The sequence below is a fragment of the Xenopus laevis genome, chromosome 3S (assembly GCF_017654675.1).
Source record: "Xenopus laevis strain J_2021 chromosome 3S, Xenopus_laevis_v10.1, whole genome shotgun sequence".
Lineage (NCBI taxonomy): Eukaryota > Metazoa > Chordata > Amphibia > Anura > Pipidae > Xenopus > Xenopus laevis.
The window spans coordinates 4,342,149-4,367,775 of NC_054376.1; the positions used below are offsets into that span (position 1 = coordinate 4,342,149).

The window sequence follows — 25,627 nt, forward strand, 5'->3', positions numbered from 1 at the left end:
ACACAACCTACACACTGATCTCTTCAGACTGTGACTCTACACACTCAGCCTACACTTTGATCTCTACAGACTGTGACTCTACACAACCTACACACGGATCTATACAGACTGTGACTCTACATATAGAGCTCTACACTCTGATCTTGTCAATGGGGCAGGACTTTTGATTGTGCACCATTGGGGGGAACATCTTAACATTAATGCTGGATCATCTGATAGAGCTAAAGAATTATTTTTACCTGCATATCTGACGATTCAGCTCTTAACGTTAGTGGACGAAAGGCATTTTGTACAAAAATATGCACAATTCACCATTATCATTAGACTCAAACTGTGTGTTTTGTTCCACCTTTTCTTTTGTCAAATCAGAGAATCCACGTAACACCCAGTTCTGTGTCCACGTTTTGCACGTCTCCCAAAAATGCTCGTAATTCCACTGTGAACTAATGACCTGATCGGGAATTAATAACCTTCCTGTTTGAAATATTTGGCACCATTATGCACGCCTGTGGTTGGAGCTCTAACTTCTGTCATTGTCTCTCCAGTTTTCACAGCTCATAAAGATCTTTCAGAGGCTGGGTGCTGACAAGTTTCCCTTGGTGGATCAGTCCTTTTTCCCTAACCACAAGCAGATGGTGAGTGTCGCCCATGTCTCACGTGGTTTTTATAATGAAGTCTCTGGGCAGAGTAAAGTGATTCCAAACTGATATGTGGCTGGCGACAAAGTTATTGTTTCAAGGAAATTAATCTTATTTCTATATTGTGATTACTCAGAAACGTTACACTGCTCAGCCTTCACGTAATATTGTTACTGGGAAACAGAAATTTTTGCGCTTTTACCTTGCGGCCGAACTCATGAAAATGTTTTTTTCTCTTTGAAGTGGGAGATATAGTAGGGAGAGATGGTGCCTATAGTAGCAGTGGGATAATAGTCTCTGGGAAGGGAGTGTGACTGTGGGATAGCAGGTATAGTAGGGAGAGATGGTGCCTATAGTAGCAGTGGGATAATAGTCTCTGGGAAAGGAGTGTGACTGTGGGATAGCAGGTATAGTAGGGAGAGATGGTGTCTATAGTAACAGTGGATAATAGTCTCTGGGAAGGGAGTGTGACTGTGGGATAGCAGGTATAGTAGGGAGAGATGGTGCCTATAGTAGCAGTGGGATAATAGTCTCTGGGAAGGGAGTGTGACTGTGGGATAGCAGGTATAGTAGGGAGAGATGGTGCCTATAGTAGCAGTGGGATAATAGTCTCTGGGAAGGGAGTGTGACTGTGGGATAGCAGGTATAGTAGGGAGAGATGGTGTCTATAGTAACAGTGGATAATAGTCTCTGGGAAGGGAGTGTGACTGTGGGATAGCAGGTATAGTAGGGAGAGATGGTGCCTATAGTAACAGTGGATAATAATCTCTGGGAAGGGAGTGTGACTGTGGGATAGCAGGTATAGTAGGGAGAGATGTGTCTATAGTAACAGTGGATAATAGTCTCTGGGAAGGGAGTGTGACTGTGGGATAGCAGGTATAGTAGGGAGAGATGGTGTCTATAGTAACAGTGGGATAATAGTCTCTGGGAAGGGAGTGTGACTGTGGGATAGCAGGTATAGTAGGGAGAGATGGTGCCTATAGTAACAGTGGATAATAGTCTCTGGGAAGGGAGTGTGACTGTGGGATAGCAGGTATAGTAAGGAGAGATGGTGCCTATAGTAACAGTGGATAATAGTCTCTGGGAAGGGAGTGTGACTGTGGGATAGCAGGTATAGTAGGGAGAGATGGTGTCTATAGTAACAGTGGATAATAGTCTCTGGGAAGGGAGTGTGACTGTGGGATAGCAGGTATAGTAGGGAGAGATGGTGTCTATAGTAACAGTGGGATAATAGTCTCTGGGAAGGGAGTGTGACTGTGGGATAGCAGGTATAGTAGGGAGAGATGGTGTCTATAGTAACAGTGGGATAATAGTCTCTGGGAAGGGAGTGTGACTGTGGGATAGCAGGTATAGTAGGAAGAGATGGTGTCTATAGTAACAGTGGATAATAGTCTCTGGGAAGGGAGTGTGACTGTGGGATAGCAGGTATAGTAGGGAGAGATGGTGCCTATAGTAGCAGTGGGATAATAGTCTCTGGGAAAGGAGTGTGACTGTGGGATAGCAGGTATAGTAGGGAGAGATGGTGTCTATAGTAACAGTGGATAATAGTCTCTGGGAAGGGAGTGTGACTGTGGGATAGCAGGTATAGTAGGGAGAGATGGTGCCTATAGTAGCAGTGGGATAATAGTCTCTGGGAAGGGAGTGTGACTGTGGGATAGCAGGTATAGTAGGGAGAGATGGTGCCTATAGTAGCAGTGGGATAATAGTCTCTGGGAAAGGAGTGTGACTGTGGGATAGCAGGTATAGTAGGGAGAGATGGTGTCTATAGTAACAGTGGATAATAGTCTCTGGGAAGGGAGTGTGACTGTGGGATAGCAGGTATAGTAGGGAGAGATGGTGCCTATAGTAGCAGTGGGATAATAGTCTCTGGGAAGGGAGTGTGACTGTGGGATAGCAGGTATAGTAGGGAGAGATGGTGCCTATAGTAGCAGTGGGATAATAGTCTCTGGGAAGGGAGTGTGACTGTGGGATAGCAGGTATAGTAGGGAGAGATGGTGTCTATAGTAACAGTGGATAATAGTCTCTGGGAAGGGAGTGTGACTGTGGGATAGCAGGTATAGTAGGGAGAGATGGTGCCTATAGTAACAGTGGATAATAATCTCTGGGAAGGGAGTGTGACTGTGGGATAGCAGGTATAGTAGGGAGAGATGTGTCTATAGTAACAGTGGATAATAGTCTCTGGGAAGGGAGTGTGACTGTGGGATAGCAGGTATAGTAGGGAGAGATGGTGTCTATAGTAACAGTGGGATAATAGTCTCTGGGAAGGGAGTGTGACTGTGGGATAGCAGGTATAGTAGGGAGAGATGGTGCCTATAGTAACAGTGGATAATAGTCTCTGGGAAGGGAGTGTGACTGTGGGATAGCAGGTATAGTAAGGAGAGATGGTGCCTATAGTAACAGTGGATAATAGTCTCTGGGAAGGGAGTGTGACTGTGGGATAGCAGGTATAGTAGGGAGAGATGGTGTCTATAGTAACAGTGGATAATAGTCTCTGGGAAGGGAGTGTGACTGTGGGATAGCAGGTATAGTAGGGAGAGATGGTGTCTATAGTAACAGTGGGATAATAGTCTCTGGGAAGGGAGTGTGACTGTGGGATAGCAGGTATAGTAGGGAGAGATGGTGTCTATAGTAACAGTGGGATAATAGTCTCTGGGAAGGGAGTGTGACTGTGGGATAGCAGGTATAGTAGGAAGAGATGGTGTCTATAGTAACAGTGGATAATAGTCTCTGGGAAGGGAGTGTGACTGTGGGATAGCAGGTATAGTAGGGAGAGATGGTGCCTATAGTAGCAGTGGGATAATAGTCTCTGGGAAAGGAGTGTGACTGTGGGATAGCAGGTATAGTAGGGAGAGATGGTGTCTATAGTAACAGTGGATAATAGTCTCTGGGAAGGGAGTGTGACTGTGGGATAGCAGGTATAGTAGGGAGAGATGGTGCCTATAGTAGCAGTGGGATAATAGTCTCTGGGAAGGGAGTGTGACTGTGGGATAGCAGGTATAGTAGGGAGAGATGGTGCCTATAGTAGCAGTGGGATAATAGTCTCTGGGAAAGGAGTGTGACTGTGGGATAGCAGGTATAGTAGGGAGAGATGGTGTCTATAGTAACAGTGGATAATAGTCTCTGGGAAGGGAGTGTGACTGTGGGATAGCAGGTATAGTAGGGAGAGATGGTGCCTATAGTAGCAGTGGGATAATAGTCTCTGGGAAGGGAGTGTGACTGTGGGATAGCAGGTATAGTAGGGAGAGATGGTGCCTATAGTAGCAGTGGGATAATAGTCTCTGGGAAGGGAGTGTGACTGTGGGATAGCAGGTATAAGTAGGGAGAGATGGTGTCTATAGTAACAGTGGATAATAGTCTCTGGGAAGGGAGTGTGACTGTGGGATAGCAGGTATAGTAGGGAGAGATGGTGCCTATAGTAACAGTGGATAATAATCTCTGGGAAGGGAGTGTGACTGTGGGATAGCAGGTATAGTAGGGAGAGATGTGTCTATAGTAACAGTGGATAATAGTCTCTGGGAAGGGAGTGTGACTGTGGGATAGCAGGTATAGTAGGGAGAGATGGTGTCTATAGTAACAGTGGGATAATAGTCTCTGGGAAGGGAGTGTGACTGTGGGATAGCAGGTATAGTAGGGAGAGATGGTGCCTATAGTAACAGTGGATAATAGTCTCTGGGAAGGGAGTGTGACTGTGGGATAGCAGGTATAGTAAGGAGAGATGGTGCCTATAGTAACAGTGGATAATAGTCTCTGGGAAGGGAGTGTGACTGTGGGATAGCAGGTATAGTAGGGAGAGATGGTGTCTATAGTAACAGTGGATAATAGTCCTCTGGGAAGGGAGTGTGACTGTGGGATAGCAGGTATAGTAGGGAGAGATGGTGTCTATAGTAACAGTGGGATAATAGTCTCTGGGAAGGGAGTGTGACTGTGGGATAGCAGGTATAGTAGGGAGAGATGGTGTCTATAGTAACAGTGGGATAATAGTCTCTGGGAAGGGAGTGTGACTGTGGGATAGCAGGTATAGTAGGAAGAGATGGTGTCTATAGTAACAGTGGATAATAGTCTCTGGGAAGGGAGTGTGACTGTGGGATAGCAGGTATAGTAGGGAGAGATGGTGCCTATAGTAACAGTGGGATAAATAGTCTCTGGGAAGGGAGTGTGACTGTGGGATAGCAGGTATAGTAGGGAGAGATGGTGCCTATAGTAACAGTGGGATAATAGTCTCTGGGAAGGGAGTGTGACTGTGGGATAGCAGGTATAGTAGGGAGAGATGGTGTCTATAGTAACAGTGGATAATAGTCTCTGGGAAGGGAGTGTGACTGTGGGATAGCAGGTAATAGTAGGGAGAGATGGTGTCTATAGTAACATGGATAATAGTCTCTGGGAAGGGAAGTGTGACTGTGGGATAGCCAGGTATAGTAGGTGAGAGATGGTGTCTATAGTAACAGTGGGATAATAGTCTCTGGAAGGGAGTGTGACTGTGGGATAGCAGGTTATAGTAGGGAAGAGATGGTGTCTATAGTAACAGTGGATAATAGTCTGCTGGAAGGGAAGTGTGACTGTGGATAGCAGGTATAGTAGGGAAGATGGTGGCCTATAGTAACAGTGGATAATAGTCTCTGGGAAGGGAGTGTGACTGTGGGATAGCAGGTATAGTAAGGGAGAGATGGTGCCTATAGTAACAGTGGGATAATAGTCTCTGGGAAGGGAGTGTGACTGTGGGGAATAGCAGGTATAGTAGGGAGAGATGGTGCATATAGTAACAGTGGATAATAGTCCTCTGGGAAGGGAGTGTGACTGTGGGATAGCAAGGTATAGTAGGGAGAGATGGTGCCTATAGTAACAGTGGGATAATAGTCTCTGGGAGGGAGTGTGACTGTGGGATAGCAGGTATAGTAGGGAGAGATGGTGCCTATAGTAACAGTGGATAATAGTCTCTGGGAAGGGAGTGTGACTGTGGGATAGCAGGTATAGTAGGGAGAGATGGTGTCTATAGTAACAGTGGATAATAGTCTCTGGGAAGGGAGTGTGACTGTGGGATAGCAGGTATAGTAGGGAGAGATGGTGCCTATAGTAACAGTGGGATAATAGTCTCTGGGAAGGGAGTGTGACTGTGGGATAGCAGGTATAGTAGGGAGAGATGGTGTCTATAGTAACAGTGGGATAATAGTCTCTGGGAAGGAGTGTGACTGTGGGATAGCAGGTATAGTAGGGAGAGATGGTGCCTATAGTAACAGTGGGATAATAGTCTCTGGGAAGGGAGTGTGACTGTGGGATAGCAGGTATAGTAGGGAGAGATGGTGCCTATAGTAACAGTGGATAATAGTCTCTGGGAAGGGAGTGTGACTGTGGATAGCAGGTATAGTAGGGAGAGATGGTGCCTATAGTAACAGTGGATAATAGTCTCTGGGAAGGGAGTGTGACTGTGGGATAGCAGGTATAGTAGGGAGAGATGGTGCCTATAGTAACAGTGGGATAATAGTCTCTGGGAAGGGAGTGTGACTGTGGGATAGCAGGTATAGTAGGGAGAGATGTATTCAGGGATGTATGAAAAATGTGGCTTTTATAGATAAATCCAGAGCCGGACTGATGGGTGCAGGGCAATTCAACAGGAACAGCCCCCTAAATTTGCTCATAGTCTGTACAGCGAGATCTTATAAAACTATGGCAGCATAGGTATTCCCTGTACTAAGCACAATTCAGCAGGAACAGTCCCCTAAGTTTGCTTATAGTCTGTACAGAGAGATCCCAAGCTTCCTTTTGCAGTATCGGGGTCACAGTAGGAGCTACAGACACTGTACAAAAGACAATATGGGGGAACATGTTTCCAAATACCTGAGTATGTCCAGGGGTTTGTAGAGTTTGTAGGAATGATGTGTTGGGAAATGATAGAGCACAGTGGTATCAATGCCAAGAGAACAGTGTGAAGTGCTATTAGATTTATTTATTGTACCCACTTAAAAAAGTCACATTGTGCCCCAGACCCACTTAAACTGCCTTAAGATGTTTGTTCCATCTGACTTACCATTTCTCCCATTGCCAATTGTACAAAGGATCTTCCCCCGGAGCTTTATTCTGGCTGCATTATTCTGGGACTTCTAGTTTGAAAGCTGGAGGGACGCACAAAGCTCAGCTGAATTGAACATAACCCTTCCTTAAAAGCATTGTTCAATCCTGGCTTCCTACACATTGCCTGCTCTGTCAAGGGTTAAATTCTGCTGGGACGTCTAATGATTTAAATTAAGGTAATCAAGGCTACAAATGTATTGTTATTGCTACTTTTTATTCCTCCTCTTTCTATTCAGGCCTCTCCTATTCATATTCCAGTCTCTTATTCAAATCAATGCATGGTTGCTAGGGAAATATGGACCCTAGCAACCAGACTGAAATTGCAAACTGGAGAGCTGCTGAATAGTGATGGGCAAATTTATTCGCCAGGCACAAATTCGCATTGAATTTCCGTGTTTCGAAATTTTTTCGCCGCTCCGTGAATTCCGCAGGAAATTCGCACCTTTTCTGCGAAACGGGACAAATTCGGTGATCACTGTTGAATAAAAAGCTAAATAACTCAAAAACCACAAATAATAAAATATGAAAAACAAATGCAAATTGTCTTAGACTATCCCTCTCTACATTATACTAAGGGGCAGATTTATCAAAGGTCAAGGTGAATTTTCGAATGAAAAAATTTCGGATTTCGAGCCATTTTTGGTGTACTTCGACTAGGGAATAGTCCAAATTCGAAAAAAAAAATTAGAAAATTTCATTCCCCATCTAAAACCTGCCGAATTGCTGTTTTAGCCTATGGGGGACCTCCTGGAACCTATTTGGAGTCAATTGGAAAAATCGAAGTTTTTTTGGGGAAAAACTTTGAATCGAATTCGATCGAATGCGCTATTCCTTCGATTTGAATTCGCCTGAATACGTACCTATTCAATTGAAAACAGACCTATTCGACTCAAAAAAAAACTTCGACTTCATTTCTTTTGGTCTTTTTGAATTTCGAAGTTTTTTTCAATTCGAAATTCGACCCTTGATAAATATGCCCCTTAATTTAAAGATGAACAACCCTTTTAAATCCATGGCACTGACGGATATAAATCTTTCCAGCGTTTCAGCAAGTGTTAGACAAATACGAGGCAGGGAAAGAGGAACATCATTATTCAGCAAGTTTATACATCTTTATTTTTTTTTTTTAGTATAAATAAACATTGGCATAAAATGTATCACAACCCCCAAAACGCCCCAGAAACCCACCCTCCCACCCACGTATAAAATGATACAGACAGAATCCGTCCGTTGAACAAAACCACAAGAGTTGAAACAAAAGATGATGCCCGAGCAAAGAACAAAATCCGACACCCCATGAGCCGGAGGTCAGGCAACAAAGGGGTTAAAGGATAAGTAAACCTTAAAAATAAGTGAATGTAAAATTGATGAGAGTGCTAATCTAAGCCCTTTTGTCATTTACATTCATTCTTTATTTTCTTTTTATTCCAAGATATTAAGGGATACATGTGCTGTTTAATGAATGAATTTTGTTCCAAAAGCGCCACCTGCTGGTCAGTTTCTGACCAGTCTGACCACCAAGTAGTCAAGGAAGTTGTCAGGAGAAAGAAAGAGGCTGCTCTGATGTTCTTCTGCTTAGGAAAGATTTGAGAAAGGTTTCTAATTGTTTTCCTAAGCAGAAGAACATCAGAGCAGCCTCTTTCTTTCTCCTGACAACTTCCTTGACTACTTGGTGGTCAGACTGGTCAGAAACTGACCAGCAGGTGGCGCTGTTGGAACAAAATCAATTCATATTAACAGCACATGTATAGCTTGGAATAAAAATAAAATAAATAATGAATGTAAACGACAAAAGTGCTTAGAATAGCACTCTCATCAATTCTACATTCAATTATTTTAAAGGTTTACTTCTCCTTTAAAGAAATGGGATGTGGGAACCCCTTCAGCACGTGGCAGCCCAAATATTTAGGGTTGTAGCTTTCAATTAGAAAATCAGCATATATATATATACTGTATATCATTTTGTGTTGGTGCCAGAGATTATGTCGGGCAAAGAAGCTGAAATAAATGGCCGCCTGTAAGTTTGTCAAGGGCCATGTTCACTAAGCAGCGCATTTACTAATATCCTACATATACATGGGCAGCAAGTGTGTTTGAAGGTCTAATTGCAATGAAAGCGTAAGGGAGCTGCCATATAATTATTTGTAGAACAGTATGATGATAAACCTCCCAATATTTGAATTTAAAAGGGGGGAATATAGGCCATGCCCTTGATACTCCCCAGTTTTACCCCCAATCTGCATAAACTAATCCCAGTCCCTCCATGATATTGGAACCTGCTGTGGAAATCAAGACCTCCGGGTAGTGATGGGTGAATATCTCCCATTTTGCTTCGCCAAAAAATGCACGAATTTCCAAAAATTCACAAAATGTGAATTCTGACGCCGGCCTCAAATGTTTTTGACGCCGGTGCCAATTCCGATGCCCATTAAAGTCAATGGCCGTCTTTAATTGTTGCCAGAGTCCAAAAATTCGCTGAAATTTGCCGCAAATTCGCGCAAGACAAATAAATTTACCCATCACTATCACTGGGTGATATGCAATGGTATAACTTATGAGATGCCCAGAATATTCCTTCTTTGTACAGGTATGGGATCCATTACCTAGAAACCCATTACCCAGAAAGCTCAGAATTACAGAATGGCCTGGGGTTTTTCGCCTTCCTTGGGATCAACTAGCAGTTAGGCAGGTTAAAATAGAGTTAAAAGGTTTAACTTGATGGACTTGTGTCTTTTTTTCAACCTAACTTACTATGTCTCCCATAGACTCCATTGTATCCTTGTTTGTAAAGATGATTTCCTTTTTCTCTGTAATAATAATAATAATAAAACAGTCGCTTGTACTTGATCCCAACTAAGATATAATTAATCCTTATTGGAAGCAAAACCTGCCTATTGGCTTTATTTAGGGGCAGATTTATCAAGGGTCGAAAGTGAATTCGAGGGAATTTTCTAAGTAAAAAAATTCGAATTTCAAAGTAATTTTTTGGATACTTCGACCATCGAATAGGATACTACGACTTCGAATTTACTTCGATTCGAAGTAAAAATCATTTGAATATTCGATAATCAAAGTACTGTCTCTTTAAAAAAAAACTTTGACTTCAATACTTCGCCAAATTAAACCTGCCGAAGTGCTATGTTAGCCTACGGGGACCTTCTAGATCATTTTTCTAAGTCTTCACGCATCAAAGTAAAATAGTTCGAACGTACGCTAAAATCCTTTAATGATTTAATAGTGTGATCGAAGGATTTTACTTCGATCATTCGATGGCCAAATTCGGTGAAAAATACTTCGATATTCGAATTCGAAGTATTTTAATTTGATTAGATTAGTATTTTACACTTCGAAATTCGACCCTTGATAAATCTGCCTCTTAATGTTTATATGATTTTCTAGTAGACTTAAGGTATGAAGATCCAAATTGCAGAAAGATCGCTTATCCGGAAAACCCCAGGTCCCGAGCATTCTGGATAACAGGTCCTATACCTGTACTCATCATTAATGAACTGCAATCAGGGTTCCAGATGCTTCATAATGTCAAAGTAATGCAAAAAAAGTTCACACTGCAAATGCTCTCTGCAAAATATAGCACATATATATATTTATAAAATCTTATCTGCGATATAATGTATCAAACCTCTAAATATCGGTATTAAAAAACATAAAGAGAACAAAACAGCTACTCCCTACTCGGAATGAAGTGAAGATATATTAAACCTTTTCCTCTTCAAAGATAAATAAGAAAAAAAAAATTAAAAATTAAAAAAAAAAAAAAAAAAAAATATATATATATATATATATATATAAAACACATCACCCATTCGTGTGTATCTAGAATATATCCAGTTCTAGATTTTTTTTTAATAAGAAAAAAAAATAAAAAAAAAAATATATATATATATATATATATATATATATATATATATATATATATATATATATATATAAAACATCACCCATTCGTGTGTATCTAGAATATATCCAGTTTACTGCTAACAAATAACCACTTCACTCTACCCCTCTGGCTCGTAAACGGTTCACCTTTATGGTAACTTTTAGTACATTATAGAATGGCTAATTCTAAGCAAATTTTCAATTGGTCTTCATTTTTGATAGTTTGTTTTAATCATCTGCCTTCTTCTAACGCTTTCCACTTTTCAAATGGGGGTCACTGACCCTACCTAAAAAACAACAAATGCTCTGTAAGGCTCAGTGCCGGGCCAGGCCGGCTGGGAGCCCTAGGAAAAACACACAAACGAGAGTACACGGACGTGCACATACACGCAAGTCTATTCACACCTCCAGTCTCTTACTCTAATTAATGCATAGTTGCTAGGGGAATTTGGACCCTAGCAACTAGACTGCTGAAATTGAATAAAAAGCTGAAAAACCACAAATAATAAAAAATGAAAACCAATTGCAAATGGTCTCAGAATATCCCTCTCTACAGCATACTAACAGTTCATTTAAAGGTGAACAACCCCTGTCAGGAACAAGCCTTAAAGGGATATTGCCATCAACAAAATACAGCTCTAGGACTCCCTCGACAGGTCTTCAATAGTTAAAGGAAAGTGGTTCCCATAGAAATGGTTAGTTAAAGGGGTATTTCCCCTTTAAAGCTGAACAAATGATCCATGGGATTTTAAACCATATATATGACATGAAAAAAATATACAAAGTGTATTAAAGGCGACTATAAAACAATGGGATTATAAAATATGGAAATTTTGTGATGACAACATCCCTTTATAAAGATTCATCTTAGCGCCTCTAGTGGCCTGGAGGTGTTACTGCATGTCAATATGAATTTAAAACCCTTTCTCAGTGAAGTTTACCAGTTTGGTAAATTTCCAAAATTGTGTCAGCTCCAGAACCCCCCCCCAATCAAAAATACATGGCATGTCCCATATACACAATAAGAATCTGTAGCTAACACTACCACTCCAGGCCACAAGAGGGGGATCATTCCTCTCAGTTACTATCTCTTGCCACAAGAGGGAGCTACTTACATCTAAAATTCCATCCACTTCCCAGGCAATACCTAATTGGTCTTTAATAGTCATATATTTTGCCACTGACCTGTATGGCATTAGAAAAGTTTAAAATATTTACCACCCCCGGGGCAACATAGTGACTCGGTGCCGGGAGGGAGGTGATAGACCTGTCTTGTTTAAAAACATTAGTGCAAAAATAATAACCATTGTCTGATGAATTCAATGATCGGCCCATGATGGAGTAAAAGCCCCTCCACAAACAGAGGAGGGGCAACATCAGCCGTCAGCATTTTCACATTATCATTTAGGAATAATTTGTATATTTTAGCTTCTCTTTCTTGAGTCTAGTTCTACACAATGTCATATATAGTGGTTTTTAAGTAGGATTTAGGGTTGGACTCAGCGCACAAGTATTTTTTTAAGGATATATAACCTTTTTTTTGTCTCTATATATGCACTTTTCATTCTTTCATATACTAAAGAGGTCCCTTCTCTAACTGTGAAGCAGCACCTCTTGTGGCAGAGAACTGGAACTGCAAGGAAATGAGCAAATTAGAGCAAATTCACCGCCAGAGACTCCGACAGCCACATAAACCCTCTACCCTTTAGGGCATCTCAACAACATATACAAAAGGTTGCTGGCATAGAATTCGATAGGTGCCCAATATCTGAGCATTCAGAGAAATACAAAAATACAGAACTGAACCAGACCCTACAAGAAAATCCTGCTCACATCTGGCTGAAATGGGTGATTTTAAACAAAAAAAAAAGTGATTAAAAAATATGCTTTTCAATAGGATGGCAAATGAGAAGCGTTCCAAGTGCTAGGTTTTGCAAGAAATTAGCCGTAATTTCTTTGACTTTATAATCTGATCAGAAAACGACTGTCCATTGCAGCTTCTGGGCCCGGGCAGAGGTCAGGCTCAGGGATCTGTGGTGTTTATTGTGGTTTTGTCGGGGGGCGCCCATCCTCTGTACCAGCTGCAGTAGCCTTCCTTCTGCTTGATGCAGGCGTAGTTCTTAGACTGGTAGCCAGGGTAGCCGAAGTTGGAGAGCATGTCCGTCCAGAGGCACTCGTTCTTGGAAGTGATGAAACAGGGAAGGTAGTAGCAAGGCTTGATCTGTAAAACAAGGTATTCAAAGCAAGGTCAATTGTGACATCATACACATTGATGCAAATCTTTGATTCTGAAACATATCCACCCAGAGACATCATACAGTTCCGAAAGCAGGAGCCCAGCTCAAGAACAGAACGTTTTTAGTGTAAGACCGAGAGCGGAAACCTGCACCTGAGTTCCCTCTCCCATTCTATCTCTATGCTGGGACACATGCCATGTGCACAGTCTTGCCTTTGGGCATCCCTCTAGTGTGCTGTGGTGATTCCAGCAGACCCTACTGGGAGGGCAGGTTCAGTCTACTCCCCCAAAAGTTATGGCACTGGAAGGAGCCTAGGTCAAGGTCAAGAGTGGAAGGAATAGATCAAAGGGAACACAGCTCAAGACCAATAGTGGAAGGAGCCCAACAAAGACCAATAGCAAAAGGAGAACAACTCAAGACCAATAGTGGAAGGAGCCCAACTCAAGACCAATAGCAAAAGGAGAACAACTCAAGACCAATAGTGGAAGGAGCCCAACTCAAGACCAATAGCAGAAGGAGCCCAACTCAAGACCAATAGTGGAAGGAGCCCAACTCAAGTCCAATAGTGGAAGGAGAACAACTCAAGACCAAAAGCGAAAGGAGCACAATTCAAGACCAATAGTGGAAGGAGCCCAACTCAAGACCAATAGCAAAAGGAGAGCAACTCAAGACCAATAGTGGAAGGAGCCCAACTCAAGACCAATAGCGGAAGGAGCCCAACTCAAGACCAATAGCGGAAGGAGCCCAACTCAAGACCAATAGTGGAAGGAGCCCAAATCAAGACCAATAGTGGAAGGAGCCCAACTCAAGACCAATGGTGGAAGGAGCCCAACAAAAGACCAATAGTGGAAGGAGCCCAACTCATAACCAATAGCGGAAGGAGCCCAACTCAAGAGCAATGGTGGAAGGAGCCCAGCTCAAAACCAATGGCAGAAGAAGCCAGCTGAAGACCAAGATCAAAAGAAGCCCTGTTTTGGAAGCTTTTCTTGTCCAAAAGGCTCACAAAAGGCCCAGAAAAGAACATCAACATTTGGTCTTGAAACATTGGCACAGAGACTAAGCTCGTCTACCACAAAACTAGCAGTAATGCTTGTTTCTCAAGGACATAACACAATATCAAAATGCCAGGAATTGGTGTTAACAACAGAAGAAGCCAGTTCTGAAAATGCTTTGGTCCCATCTCCTCAGTCTTATCTAGTTACCACACTAGCTGAAATAGAAGCCACCTGTTTGTACTTTAGAGTGTTAGCTTAGCTAGACAATGCAGAACAAGGTGAGACCATGTAGTCGGAGAGCAATAAATACATCCTTTGATCAGATACTGTACACGTGCTTCTGCAGTAGGCTGGATACACCCAGATAATCCCAGACTCACCTTACAGGTGCAACCAAGAGGATAGCGGTGATTCAGTCCCTTCCGTTGGGCGAAGGTCAGTTTCTCCCACCTCTCGATTAAATTACACAGCCCGGTGTACACCTTTCCCTCATATACACGTCCTGAGAAAAGAAATAAAACACGTCTGCAAATTACCAATAAAACTTTTACGGCACAAGGACCTGTCTTAGACTGTGGGCGTTGGCCCAATTTAGATGCACGGGGAGATTACGATAAAGAGAATTGTTTTCATGTGTTTGCTTTAGAACTGACTGCCGTTACTGTATTCTATAAACAAAAAAATCTTTTATTTGGAAGAATGAATTCACTCTGGGGTCTTTGCAGTTGCGTCTCCTGTTGCTTCCGACTTAAAGGGATCCTGTCATCGGAAAACATGTTTTTTTCAAAACACATCCGTTAATAGTGATGATCCAGCAGAATTCTGCACTGAAATCCATTTCTCAAAGGAGCAAACAGATTTTTTTATATTCAATTTTGAAATCTGACATGGGGCTAGACATATTGTCAATTTCCCAGCTGCCCCTGGTCATGTGACTTGTGCCTGCACTTTAGGAGAGAAAAGCTTTCTGGCAGGCTGCTGTTTTTCCTTCTCAATGTAACTGAATGTGTCTCAGTGAGACATGAGTTTTTACTATTGAGTGTTGTTCTTAGATCTACCAGGCAGCTGTTATCTTGTGTTAGGGAGCTGCTATCTGGTTACCTTCCCATTGTTCTTTTGTTTGGCTGCTGGGGAGGGGGTGATATCACTCCAACTTGCAGTACAGCAGTAAAGAGTGATTGAAGTTTATCAGAGCACAAGTCACATGACTTGGGGCAGCTGGGAAATTGACAATATGTCTAGCCCCGTGTCAGATTTCAAAACTGAATATAAAAAAATCTGTTTGCTCTTTTGAGAAATGGATTTCAGTGCAGAATTCTGCTGGAGCAGCACTATTAACTGATTCATTTTGAAAAAAATTTTTTTCCCCATGACAGTATCCCTTTAAGATTTTTGTTAGCACAAAACAGGAACAGTTGCACAGTCAAGAAACACTCATTCTACTGAGTCTGGATACAAGCAGTTATGCTAATTGTGGTATTGTAGGATGGGATTGTTATATGGAGGCTGCAAAGGGCCAAAACTGTCCTCTTGCCCTGGAACGTATAGATACGAATAGATTGTATTTGTTATTATAGAGCGTGCAAAAATATATTATACAATTGGGATGGCAGAGGGAAATGTCTTGTCTTGATGCTGGTTTAGCCCCCAAGGAATATCTTAATAGTGAGACTACTTGGCTCTACCTCGGCCAACTTGAATAGTTGGATACACAAAGCAAAAACTCACCAGTTATCAGATACTGATATTTGTTGACCTCCAGTTTCACGCCACACAGGCTCTCCGAGGCCTCGGTGTAGATGTACTGGACTTGGGGCATTTTGTTGAAGCCACGGTACATCTGAAGAAAAAGACAAGGATAAGATTGAAGACAATCGACTTGTTTGGCTCAATACTGGCTCTCATAGTACATCTGCTGTTTTGTATTTACCTTGACTGCAATTAATGGAGAACTAAACCCTACAAATGAAAGTGGCTAAAACTGCCCTATTTTCTATAGTGAACTTATTGCACGAGGCTAAAGTTTGAGCTTGTCAATAGCAGCAATGATCCAGGACTTCAAACTTGTCACAGGGGGTCACCATCTTGGAAAGTGTCTGTGACACTCACATGCTCAGTGGGCTCTGATTGGCTGTTGAGAAGCTAAGCTTAGGGCTCGTCACTAATTATCCAGCAGAAAATGAGCTTCCCTGGCTGTAATATAAGCTGATGCTACAGGTTTGCTGATTATTCAATTCTGATGCTAATTGCACTGGTTTCTGTGCTGCCATGTAGTAATTATGTGTATTAATTACTAATCAGCCTTATATTGTGACATTTCTATTCTATGTGTACTGTATATTGTGAGTGGCTCCCTAAGCTCAGTAAGTGACAGCAGCACAGAGCATGTGCAGTGAATCAGCAGAAAAGAAGATGGGGAGCTACTGGGGCATCTTTGGAGACACAGATCTTTACTGCTAAAGGGCTGTGGTTGCCTTGGGCTGGTACAACATTTCTACCTACTTCTTTAGTTAGGCTTTAGTTCTCCTTTAAACAGTGCCTTCTATTTATGTCCACTAGATGGCGACGTTCTATATAAAGTCTATACAGAATAACTCAACCTAACACCCTATGGACAGCATCTGTTTAATGGTTAACCATAGGCCATATCTGCGGAAGCTGTAGATGCCAATGGTGCTCAAGGGAAGAACCTGACCACTGCCAAATTCACTGGATGCTTAAAAATCAAAGCAGCAGAGGCTTTTAGACTGAAGTCACCATTGGCGAGTAATGAAACATTTTCGTATCTCAGTGTCCAGCCGCAGAGCCATCTGTATTTGATAAGGGAAATAAATCATAGCCCCGAAGCTGGGAACAGGCCAGTGTCAGACACCCAATAGGAACCTGGGAAATATCTGTTGATCCAACTCCAACCCAAGGCAAAACTAGTACAGGTATGGGACCTGTTATCCAAAACGCTCGGGACCTGGGGCTTTCCAGATACTGGATCTTTCCGTAATTTGGATCTTCATACCTTGAGGGGCCGATTCACTAAATTCGAGTGAAGGATTCAAAGTAAAAAAACTTTGAATTTCGAAATATTTTTTGGGCTACTTCGACCATCGAATAGGCTACTTCGACCTTCAACTACGACTACACCTTCAAATCGAAGGATTCGAAGTAAAAATCGCTCGACTATTCAACCATTCGATAGTCGAAGTACTGTCTCTTTAAAAAAAACTTCAACCCCCTAGTTCGGCAGCTAAAAGCTACCGAAGTCAATGTTAGCCTATGGGGAAGGTCCCCATGGGCTTTCCTAAGTTTTTTTGATCGAAGGATATTCCTTCGATCGTTGGATTAAAATCCTTCGATCGTACGATCGCAGAATTTGCGCTAAATCCTTCGACTTCGATATTCGAAGTCGAAGGATTTCAATTCCTAGTCGAATATCGAGGGTTAATTAACCCTCGATATTCGACCCTTAGTGAATCAGCCCCTGAGTCTACTAGAAAATCATATAAACATTAAATAAACCCAATAGGCTGGTTTTGCCTCCAATAAGGATTAATTATATCTTAGTTGGGATCAAGTACAAGCTACTGTTTTATTATTACACCGAAAAAGGAAATTATTTTAAAAAATTTGGATTATTTGGATAAAAAGGAATCTATGGGAGACAACCTTTCCATAATTTGGAGTTTTCTATATAATGGGTTTCTGGATAACTGATCCGATACCTGAATATTTTGTGTTTTTTTTGCCATGCTTAGTTATTTAATACAGGTATAGGACCTGTTATCTGGAATGCTCGGGACCTGGGGCTTTCCAGATAATGGATCTTTCCCTAATTTGGATCTTCATACCTTAAGTCTACTAGAAAATTATATAAACATTAAATAAACCCAATAGGCTGGTTTTGCCTCCAATAAGGATTAATTATATCTTAGTTGGGATCAAGTACAAGCGACTGTTTTATTATTACAGAAAAAAATTGGTTTATTTGGATAAAATGGAGTCAATAGGAGACAGCCTTTCTGTAATTTGGAGCTTTCTGGATAACGGGTTTCCATATAACGATCTGTAGTGCGTTTTTGTGTCTAAATTCTAAAAATATTTTGCTTTTCTATCAGCGCCTTATTCGGCCCTCGATAGGCCCCCAGCATTGGTAGGGTCGGCTTTACTTGTTTTTGCTAATATTTCTCTAGCAGCTATTATTCTTTACTTTCCCAGTGTATATGGGATAAGAAATCTGAATTGCGCAGAGACAGAGAGCAAATAGCTCTATCAGCCGGAATGATATTTTTATTTACACACAAGCAGGACAGAGGGGAGGGAAAGGCTCGGCTTCCCAATCTGCCAAAGGAGTGATTTCACCCCTGTATTGCCAAGCAAGTAAACATGGAGGATCTTATATTCAGATAAAAACAGCTAAATTCCTATAGCCCCATAAATAAAGGGTTTTCTTACACATGATCCTGCCTCTGATGTACCAACAATTGCCATATTTATCCGGTGCCATGTCTCTTCTGCATTCACTTAAACCTACCCAGTATATCTTGTTCCACCCTCATCTAAACAAAGGGTCTGTAGTTGGAATCCTATATACTGTACATTGCCACTGCTAGTCTTCTATATAATATATATCATTTTATTTCCTGGGAAAGCTCTGCCCTGAGACATTACCAGCCCACAACTTAATTGAATCCATTATTATCCTCCCGTTTGCTAATCCCACATCGACTCAAATCTCAACCCCAGCAGCAGAAGCCCCACAAGCCTCTCTCTCGGATCTGCGCTTAAATAACGCCATTGTTATTCGCAGGACATGTGGTCGGCTTGTTTTTCCCTGTAGTTTTATTGCCTTAATAAGTTGCAGGTTTGAAGAATTTGTGCCAGAGCATAACTTTTAATTTCTTGGTGAAGGAATGAGCGAACCTTGTGACTCGGGGGGTGACGGCCAGAATTTTAACTCTGTATATCTCATACATATTCCACAGACTGCTTGTGGGTCTTTCCACAATACATAGGGGTGACTATAGCAGGGTGACTGTTACCCCAATGTTTCTATATATCTGTAACCTTGTTATGAGCTAAGGGGGCCCAGTCTGAAGGTCAGTTAGGGGGAGATTTGGGGTGAATGCTTATTTGTACCCTGGGTACCCCTGGAACTATAGCAGGGTGACTGTTACCCCAATGTTTCTATATATCTGTAACCTTGTTATGAGCTAAGGGGGCCCAGTCTGAAGGCCAGTTAGGGGGAGATTTGTGGTGAGTGTTTATTTGTACCCTGGGTACCCCTGGAACTATAGCAGGGTGACACCCCAATGTTTCTATATATCTGTAACCTTGTTATGAGCTAAGGGGGCCCAGTCTGAAGGTCAGTTAGGGGGAGATTTGGGGTGAGTGTTTATTTGTACCCTGGGTACCCCTGGAACTATAGCAGGGTGACACCCCAATGTTTCTATATATCTGTAACCTTGTTATGAGCTAAGGGGGCCCAGTCTGAAGGTCAGTTAGGGGGAGATTTGGGGTGAGTGCTTATTTGTACCCTGGGTACCCCTGGAACTATAGCAGGGTGACTGTTACCCCAATGTTTCTATATATCTGTAACCTTGTTATGAGCTAAGGGGGCCCAGTCTGAAGGTCAGTTAGGGGGAGATTTGGGGTGAGTGTTTATTTGTGCCCTGGGTACCCCTGGAACTATAGCAGGGTGACACCCCAATGTTTCTATATATCTGTAACCTTGTTATGAGCTAAGGGGGCCCAGTCTGAAGGTCAGTTAGGGGGAGATTTGGGGTGAGTATTTATTTGTACCCTGGGTACATATGTTAAATAACTGAGACACAGGATTTAGAGCTTGAACTAAACATATCTAGACCATACAGAGACATAGACTATACTTTATTAAATGACATTTATTAGCTGTTAGACAGTGTAGAAAGTGCTTTATAACAAGTAACAATTTACTGATTTTATGTCAGTGGCTTCTTGTAAGAACCACAAACAGTTTTAGCAGATGAAAGTCTAGTGGAAACCCTTTCAGTTGCCCTTTATGTTACAAAATATCTCTGGCCATTAGAAGTTCCACCAGACCTGGGAATGTTCAGACAAAGGCACTTTCACACCGGAGCTAAGTGTAACCAAGTTATAATTTCCATCAAGATACGGAGACTAATTTATATTTAACTGAACAATTTCCCACTGAGTCCAGCCCGATGCGGCCACCGAAGGGTCGAACTGAAGATTTGTGAAGTATTTGTGGATTCCAGAGAACTCTACAATTATTTGTTCTCTAGGGGGGTTGATGTTGGCAGGACAAATTTTGCTGCTCGGAGGAGCAGTCTCCAGGGGGAAGGAGGGGACTCTATCATTGCAGTTTGTAAAATTAATTTATGAGCCATAAATAAATAGGAGATAAAAGAAGGAAATGTCACTGGAATTTTTTTTAAAAAAAATCTAGGAGCTGGGAGTAGCCCTAACCAGTACACCACAAGCCCTGGAGGGAGAATTAAAGGGGTGAGGTTGGTGAGTTCATATGTTTAATAATGTAGCCGGTCCAAGATGGTACAGCGAGGGGGCGACGGAAGGAGAAATATGAGAAAGAGCAGGGATAGGGGGACAGAGAAAGGGGTAGCCTGGGCAATGTAGAAAAGCTTAAAAGATAAACAGGTATGGGATCCGTTATCCACAAACCCATTATCCAGAAAGCTCCAAATTACAGAAAGGCCCTCTCCCGTAGACTCCATTGTATTCAAATAATTCAAATGCTTAAAATGATTTCTTTTTTGCTCTGTAATAATAAAACAGCACCTTCTACTTGATCCCAACTAAGATCTAATTAATCCTTATTGGAGGCAAAACCAGCCTATTGGCTTTATTTAATGTTTATATGAATTTCTAGTAGACTTAAAGGAGAGCTAAACCCTAAAAATTAATGAGGCTAAAAATGCCATATTTTCTATAGTGAATTTATTGCACGAGGCTAAAGTTTGAGCTTGTCAATAGCAGCAATGATCCAGGACTTCAAACTTGTCACAGGGGGTCACCATCTTGGAAAGTGTCTGTGACACTCACATGCTCAGTGGGCTCTGATTGGCTGTTGAGAAGCTAAGCTTAGGGCTCGTCACTAATTATCCAGCAGAAAATGAGCTTCCCTGGCTGTAATATAAGCTGATGCTACAGGTTTGCTGATCATTCAATTCTGATGCTAATTGCACTGGTATCTGTGCTGCCATGTAGTAATTGTGTGTATTAATGACTAATCAGCCTTATATTGTGACATTTCTATTCTATGTGTACTGTATATTGTGAGTGGATCCCTAAGCTCAGTAAGTGACAGCAGCACAGAGCATGTGAATCAGTGAATCAGCAGAAAAGAAGATGGGGAGCTACTGGGGCATCTTTGGAGATATTTACTGCTAAAGGGCTGTGGTTGCCTTGGGCTGGTACAGAAGCACAAAACATCATATACAACATTTCTACCTACTTCTTTAGTTAGGCTTTAGTTCTACTTTAAAGTATTAAGGAAAGATCTGTTATCCCGTCCCATACCTGTACAAAGTAGGAGTTTGTCAACCTGCGAATTGTGCCCCCCTTTCACCTTTTCCAAAATGGTTGTGTCCTTGACAGGTTCCTCTGTACCCTACCCCTGTTTCTGGCCCTGGCATAAGGTTGTGGGAGTGGGTACGGTTTTTAGTGGGTATGGTTTTTACCCATAATAAATATCTTTATATCAGTGGCCGCCTGAGCATGCTGGGTATTGTAGTTTGCAAGAACAGGAGAGCTGCTTTGATAACGAAATTACTTAAAAACCCGCAAACCCACAGACTGGGTCATGTTACTCACCTTCATCTGCTTGACGGTGTATCGCATGGTTCCAAAGGGACCGTCCTTCATCAGCTTTTTACCCACCACCTTGGCCCGGATCACTGGGGAAGAAACAAAACACACAGTTATGTGCCTGTTCCAAAATCGCTGTTGGTGATCTTGTTGAACTACAACATCCAGAATTCCCCTTCAAACATACACATAAAGCAGATGAATGATGGCTGAAAGCAGCAGAGCACAGGACTCGGCTCCAAAAAAAACCCTGGGCGAGCAATCGGTTTGTCAGTTTTAATATCAACTCATTTATTTTTGGTCACTGTGGTTGAATGATTAATAAAACCATTTTCAAGACACATTTAGTAGTAGAATTTCTCCACTAAAACCGCAGCTCATGACTAATAACCCTACAAGAGAGGCCCGACCCAGGGAGATGTGGGAATGCACTTAGCGGAGACTTTTAGTTCCTCGGAGCGATGATTTATTTGGAAAAAGTCATTTTTAGACAGGAATTCAGACAAGGTGCTTGGAGGATGACATAACTCAGACTGAGAGTGGAAAGTGTTTGTTATAAACCAAGCTCCTGGCAGCCATGCCACCATAATAATAAAAAAATAAATAAATAAAACTCAGCTTTTTAAAGGAAAAGTTCTGACTCTTGAAACAATGTAGCGGACGTCAGCTCCCCTTCAGATCAAGTGAATGTAAAATTGATGAGAGTGTTATTCTAAGCACTTTTGTCATTTACATTCATTATTTATTTTCTTTTTATTCCAAGATATTAAGGGATACATGTGCTGTTAATATGAATGAATTATGTTCCAACAGCGCCACCTGCTGGTCAGTTTCTGACCAGTCTGACCACCAAGTAGTCAAGGAAGTTGTCAGGAGAAAGAAAGAGGCTGCTCTGATGTTCTTCTGCTTAGGAAAGATGCGAGAAAGATTTCTAACTGTTTTCCTATGCAGAAGAATATCAGCCTCTTTCTTTCCCATGACTACTTCCATGACTATTTGGTGGTCAGACTGGTCAGCCAATCACTGATCACCACTGATCAGTCCTGTCCCTGAAATCATGCGTTCTGCCCCCAGATGTCACGACCCGTGCTTTTACATCATCTGTCCCGCCTCCTGCCCATTTTCTCAGCGCCACCTGCTGGTCAGTTTCTGACCAGTCTGACCACCAAGTAGTCAAGGAAGTTGTCAGGAGAAAGAAAGAGGCTGCTCTGATGTTCTTCTGCTTAGGAAAACAATTAGAAACCTTTCTCACATCTTTCCTAACCAGAAGAACATCAGAGCAGCCTCTTTCTTTCTCCTGACAACTTCCTTGACTACTTGGTGGTCAGACTGGTCAGAAACTGACCAGCAGGTGGCGCTGTTGGAACAAAATTCATTCATATTAACAGCACATGTATCCCTTAATATCTTGGAATAAAAAGAAAATAAAAAATGAATAGAAATGACAAAAGAGCTTAGAATAGCACTCTCATCAATTTAACATATTTCACTTGTTTTAAAGGTTTACTTATCCTTTAATTGGCTGGCTTCTGTGACATGGTTTCAGGAGTCAGAACCAGCAGTGCAGAGAATATAAACCAGCCAGATCTGTAATTAATGAGCATTGGAAAGTTGCTTGGGAATACAGGATGTTTATCAGAAAAGTCACTAAGCTTCAGCCTCCGTAGGAACCCTACCGGGAGCCAAGAGCAGGCGTTCTGGTCTCGACGCTAATAAATGGCTCTTTGTATAAACTCTGCCAGTTTGGGATTCGTCCTGCAAAGCAACTCAACATATTTTCCATGGACTTTCATAATGTAATCAGCAAACGAGAGCTTCGGAAATGTTACCTGGGCGGCCAGGATTTGGGATAATGAAGGGCTGGGAGACATAGAGACTTATTTTCGGGTATGATTCAAACCACTGATTGGTTAATATCAATGGCAAAATCATTTGAAGGACCCTTGTACTATGGGGCTCATTGTGTTCCCCATCTCTAAACACAACTCCCATGATCCTTAGGTATCTGCTGGCTGACAGGTGGGATCTCATTGCATGACAAATAAATGTTGTGCTTTGTGCTGCCCGGCAGAGCTGTAGAGCAGGAGTGAAGGATCTGGCAGCTTCATCTATAACTGGTGCCAAGGCCTCTGGGAGTAGGAATGCATCTCTGAGGAGCAGACAAAGCCTGCCATTTACCCCTTGTTTTTTCAACGCTCACACGAACCATGTCTAATATATAAATATATGTTGAGTATTTTAGCCTTTAAAAAATATGATTTTGATTTGGTGATTTTGAAGTCTTCCATTGGCTGTAAAATCCATCCGATCCACCAAGGTAAAGGTGGCCACAGATGCACCGATAATATGTCTGGTAGGAGACGAGCCGACCAATATCAGCAGAAGACTTGGATATCGGTCAGCTTGTGGATCGGGTTGGCTGGAAAATTTGGATCGGCCATTGTTAAGGTGGCAATAGACGCACCGATAATATCGTACAAAATAAATTTCCGTAAGATAGTCGGTGCGTGTATAGTGGGAAAAGAGCTGACTGATATCGGCAGAAGATTTGGATATTGGTCAGCCCAGGTGGAAATCTTTGATTGGGCGCCTTTGAAGGTACCCGAACATTGGCCTTTGTTAGTGCTGAATCAGATACAGGTAGAATTCTATTGTTTCTATACTTATATCTGACAATTCAGCTCTACACGTGTGTATTGAAACAAATGATATTTCTTGGAAAGATCTTTTCCGGCTGCTTTCTGTCTCTCTCTCTGGCTCCGGACAGGCTTGGATTGATAAAAAATTGTTTTATTTCTGGAAGGCAAGTTATCAGAGTCTCTAAAAATATCTTCTCCCTGTTACCTAGTAATGTAGGGCTTATCTGTTAGGGCAAAGGATCACTAAATGTGGGTCTTCGGCCCTAGAGGAGTTTAAGGGATCTGTAACCTTCTTATAAGCTAAGGGGGTTCAGCCTGAAGACCAGTTGGGGGAGATTTATATATTTATCAATATGTTACTGGCCACAACGTGTAACATTCAACCAGGCAATGACTCAAGATTTTGGTGATCCCCAAGATAATCACTAGGTACATTGGTTGCTTTTGTGGCAAACATAGCGACTCAATAACTTGCATTATAGCTAGGTTAGTAAATTGAGCCTTTATACCTACTGAGAAAAATACGGCCAACTCTTGAGTTACATTGTCCAGAAAGAGCTTGGCCAATAAAGACCATTGTGTCAAAGTCACAGTAATAGGATAGGGAATTTCCAACATTAGACTCACAGTACAGCTGAGAAGTGCACGTACCAAAAATCCCAACATTTTTTAAACCAAAAATGTATATTTAAAGATAGTTTGTGTGCAAGTTCTTGTGCTGAAATCTGTGATTTTAGCATGGATTGAGTCCTGTAAGGGAAACGCCTTACATCTGTTTCAGTTCCTGAGACATTTACATTAATAGCTCACAGAGACAGGATTCTTTGCTTAGCTATATCCCTGGGCCAGCTTCTGCATACGCACCATATTTAATAAAAAAATAACTAAAATCCTCAGGTGAACTTTTAAAGGTCTTTAGGTTGTGTGTGTTGATGTCAATGTAGAAACAACTCATTGGCTACAGGCTGTCCTAGCCAGTTACAAAATTGGCAGGGCTAGAGGGATCTGTAGCCAGTAAGAACCTGCTCATGAAGAGACCAACCTACAAGCACAGCTAGAGTTCATCTTATGGCTGGAGTCAATGAGAACCTTAGAACCTTCTAATGGCTAGACCAATCTGTAGTCAATGAGAACCTTAAATGCTTCTAATGGCTAGACCAACATGTAGCCATTGAAAACATAAGAACCTTCTTATGGCTAGACCAATCTACAGCCTGTGAGAATCTTAGAGCCTTCTAATGGCTAGACCAATCTAAAGCCTGTGAGAACCTTATAATGACTAGAGCATTCTACATCCAAAACAATTAGTCTAGCACATGTGTGCAATTTTTGCTATA

At 41.9% G+C, this 25,627-nt stretch overlaps 2 protein-coding genes across 2 annotated transcripts in view; one reads left to right on the forward strand and one right to left on the reverse strand.

Annotated features, from left to right (window-relative positions):
• LOC108712250 (synapsin-3) overlaps nucleotides 1-25,627 on the forward strand; it is a 145,749-nt gene that overhangs the window by 60,594 nt on the left and 59,528 nt on the right. Inside the window, exon 6 of the mRNA XM_041587896.1 lies at nucleotides 546-635. Within this exon, the coding sequence (XP_041443830.1) occupies nucleotides 546-635 (90 nt within the window). The remainder of the gene's footprint in view (nucleotides 1-545; nucleotides 636-25,627) is intronic.
• timp3.S (TIMP metallopeptidase inhibitor 3 S homeolog) overlaps nucleotides 10,281-25,627 on the reverse strand; it is a 36,067-nt gene continuing 20,720 nt past the window's right edge. The window contains exons 2-5 of the mRNA XM_018254790.2: nucleotides 21,658-21,740; nucleotides 15,562-15,673; nucleotides 14,214-14,335; nucleotides 10,281-12,822 (exon numbers count right to left, since the gene is read on the reverse strand). Coding sequence (XP_018110279.1) covers nucleotides 12,625-12,822; nucleotides 14,214-14,335; nucleotides 15,562-15,673; nucleotides 21,658-21,740 — 515 coding nt within the window. The 3' untranslated portion in view covers nucleotides 10,281-12,624. The remainder of the gene's footprint in view (nucleotides 12,823-14,213; nucleotides 14,336-15,561; nucleotides 15,674-21,657; nucleotides 21,741-25,627) is intronic.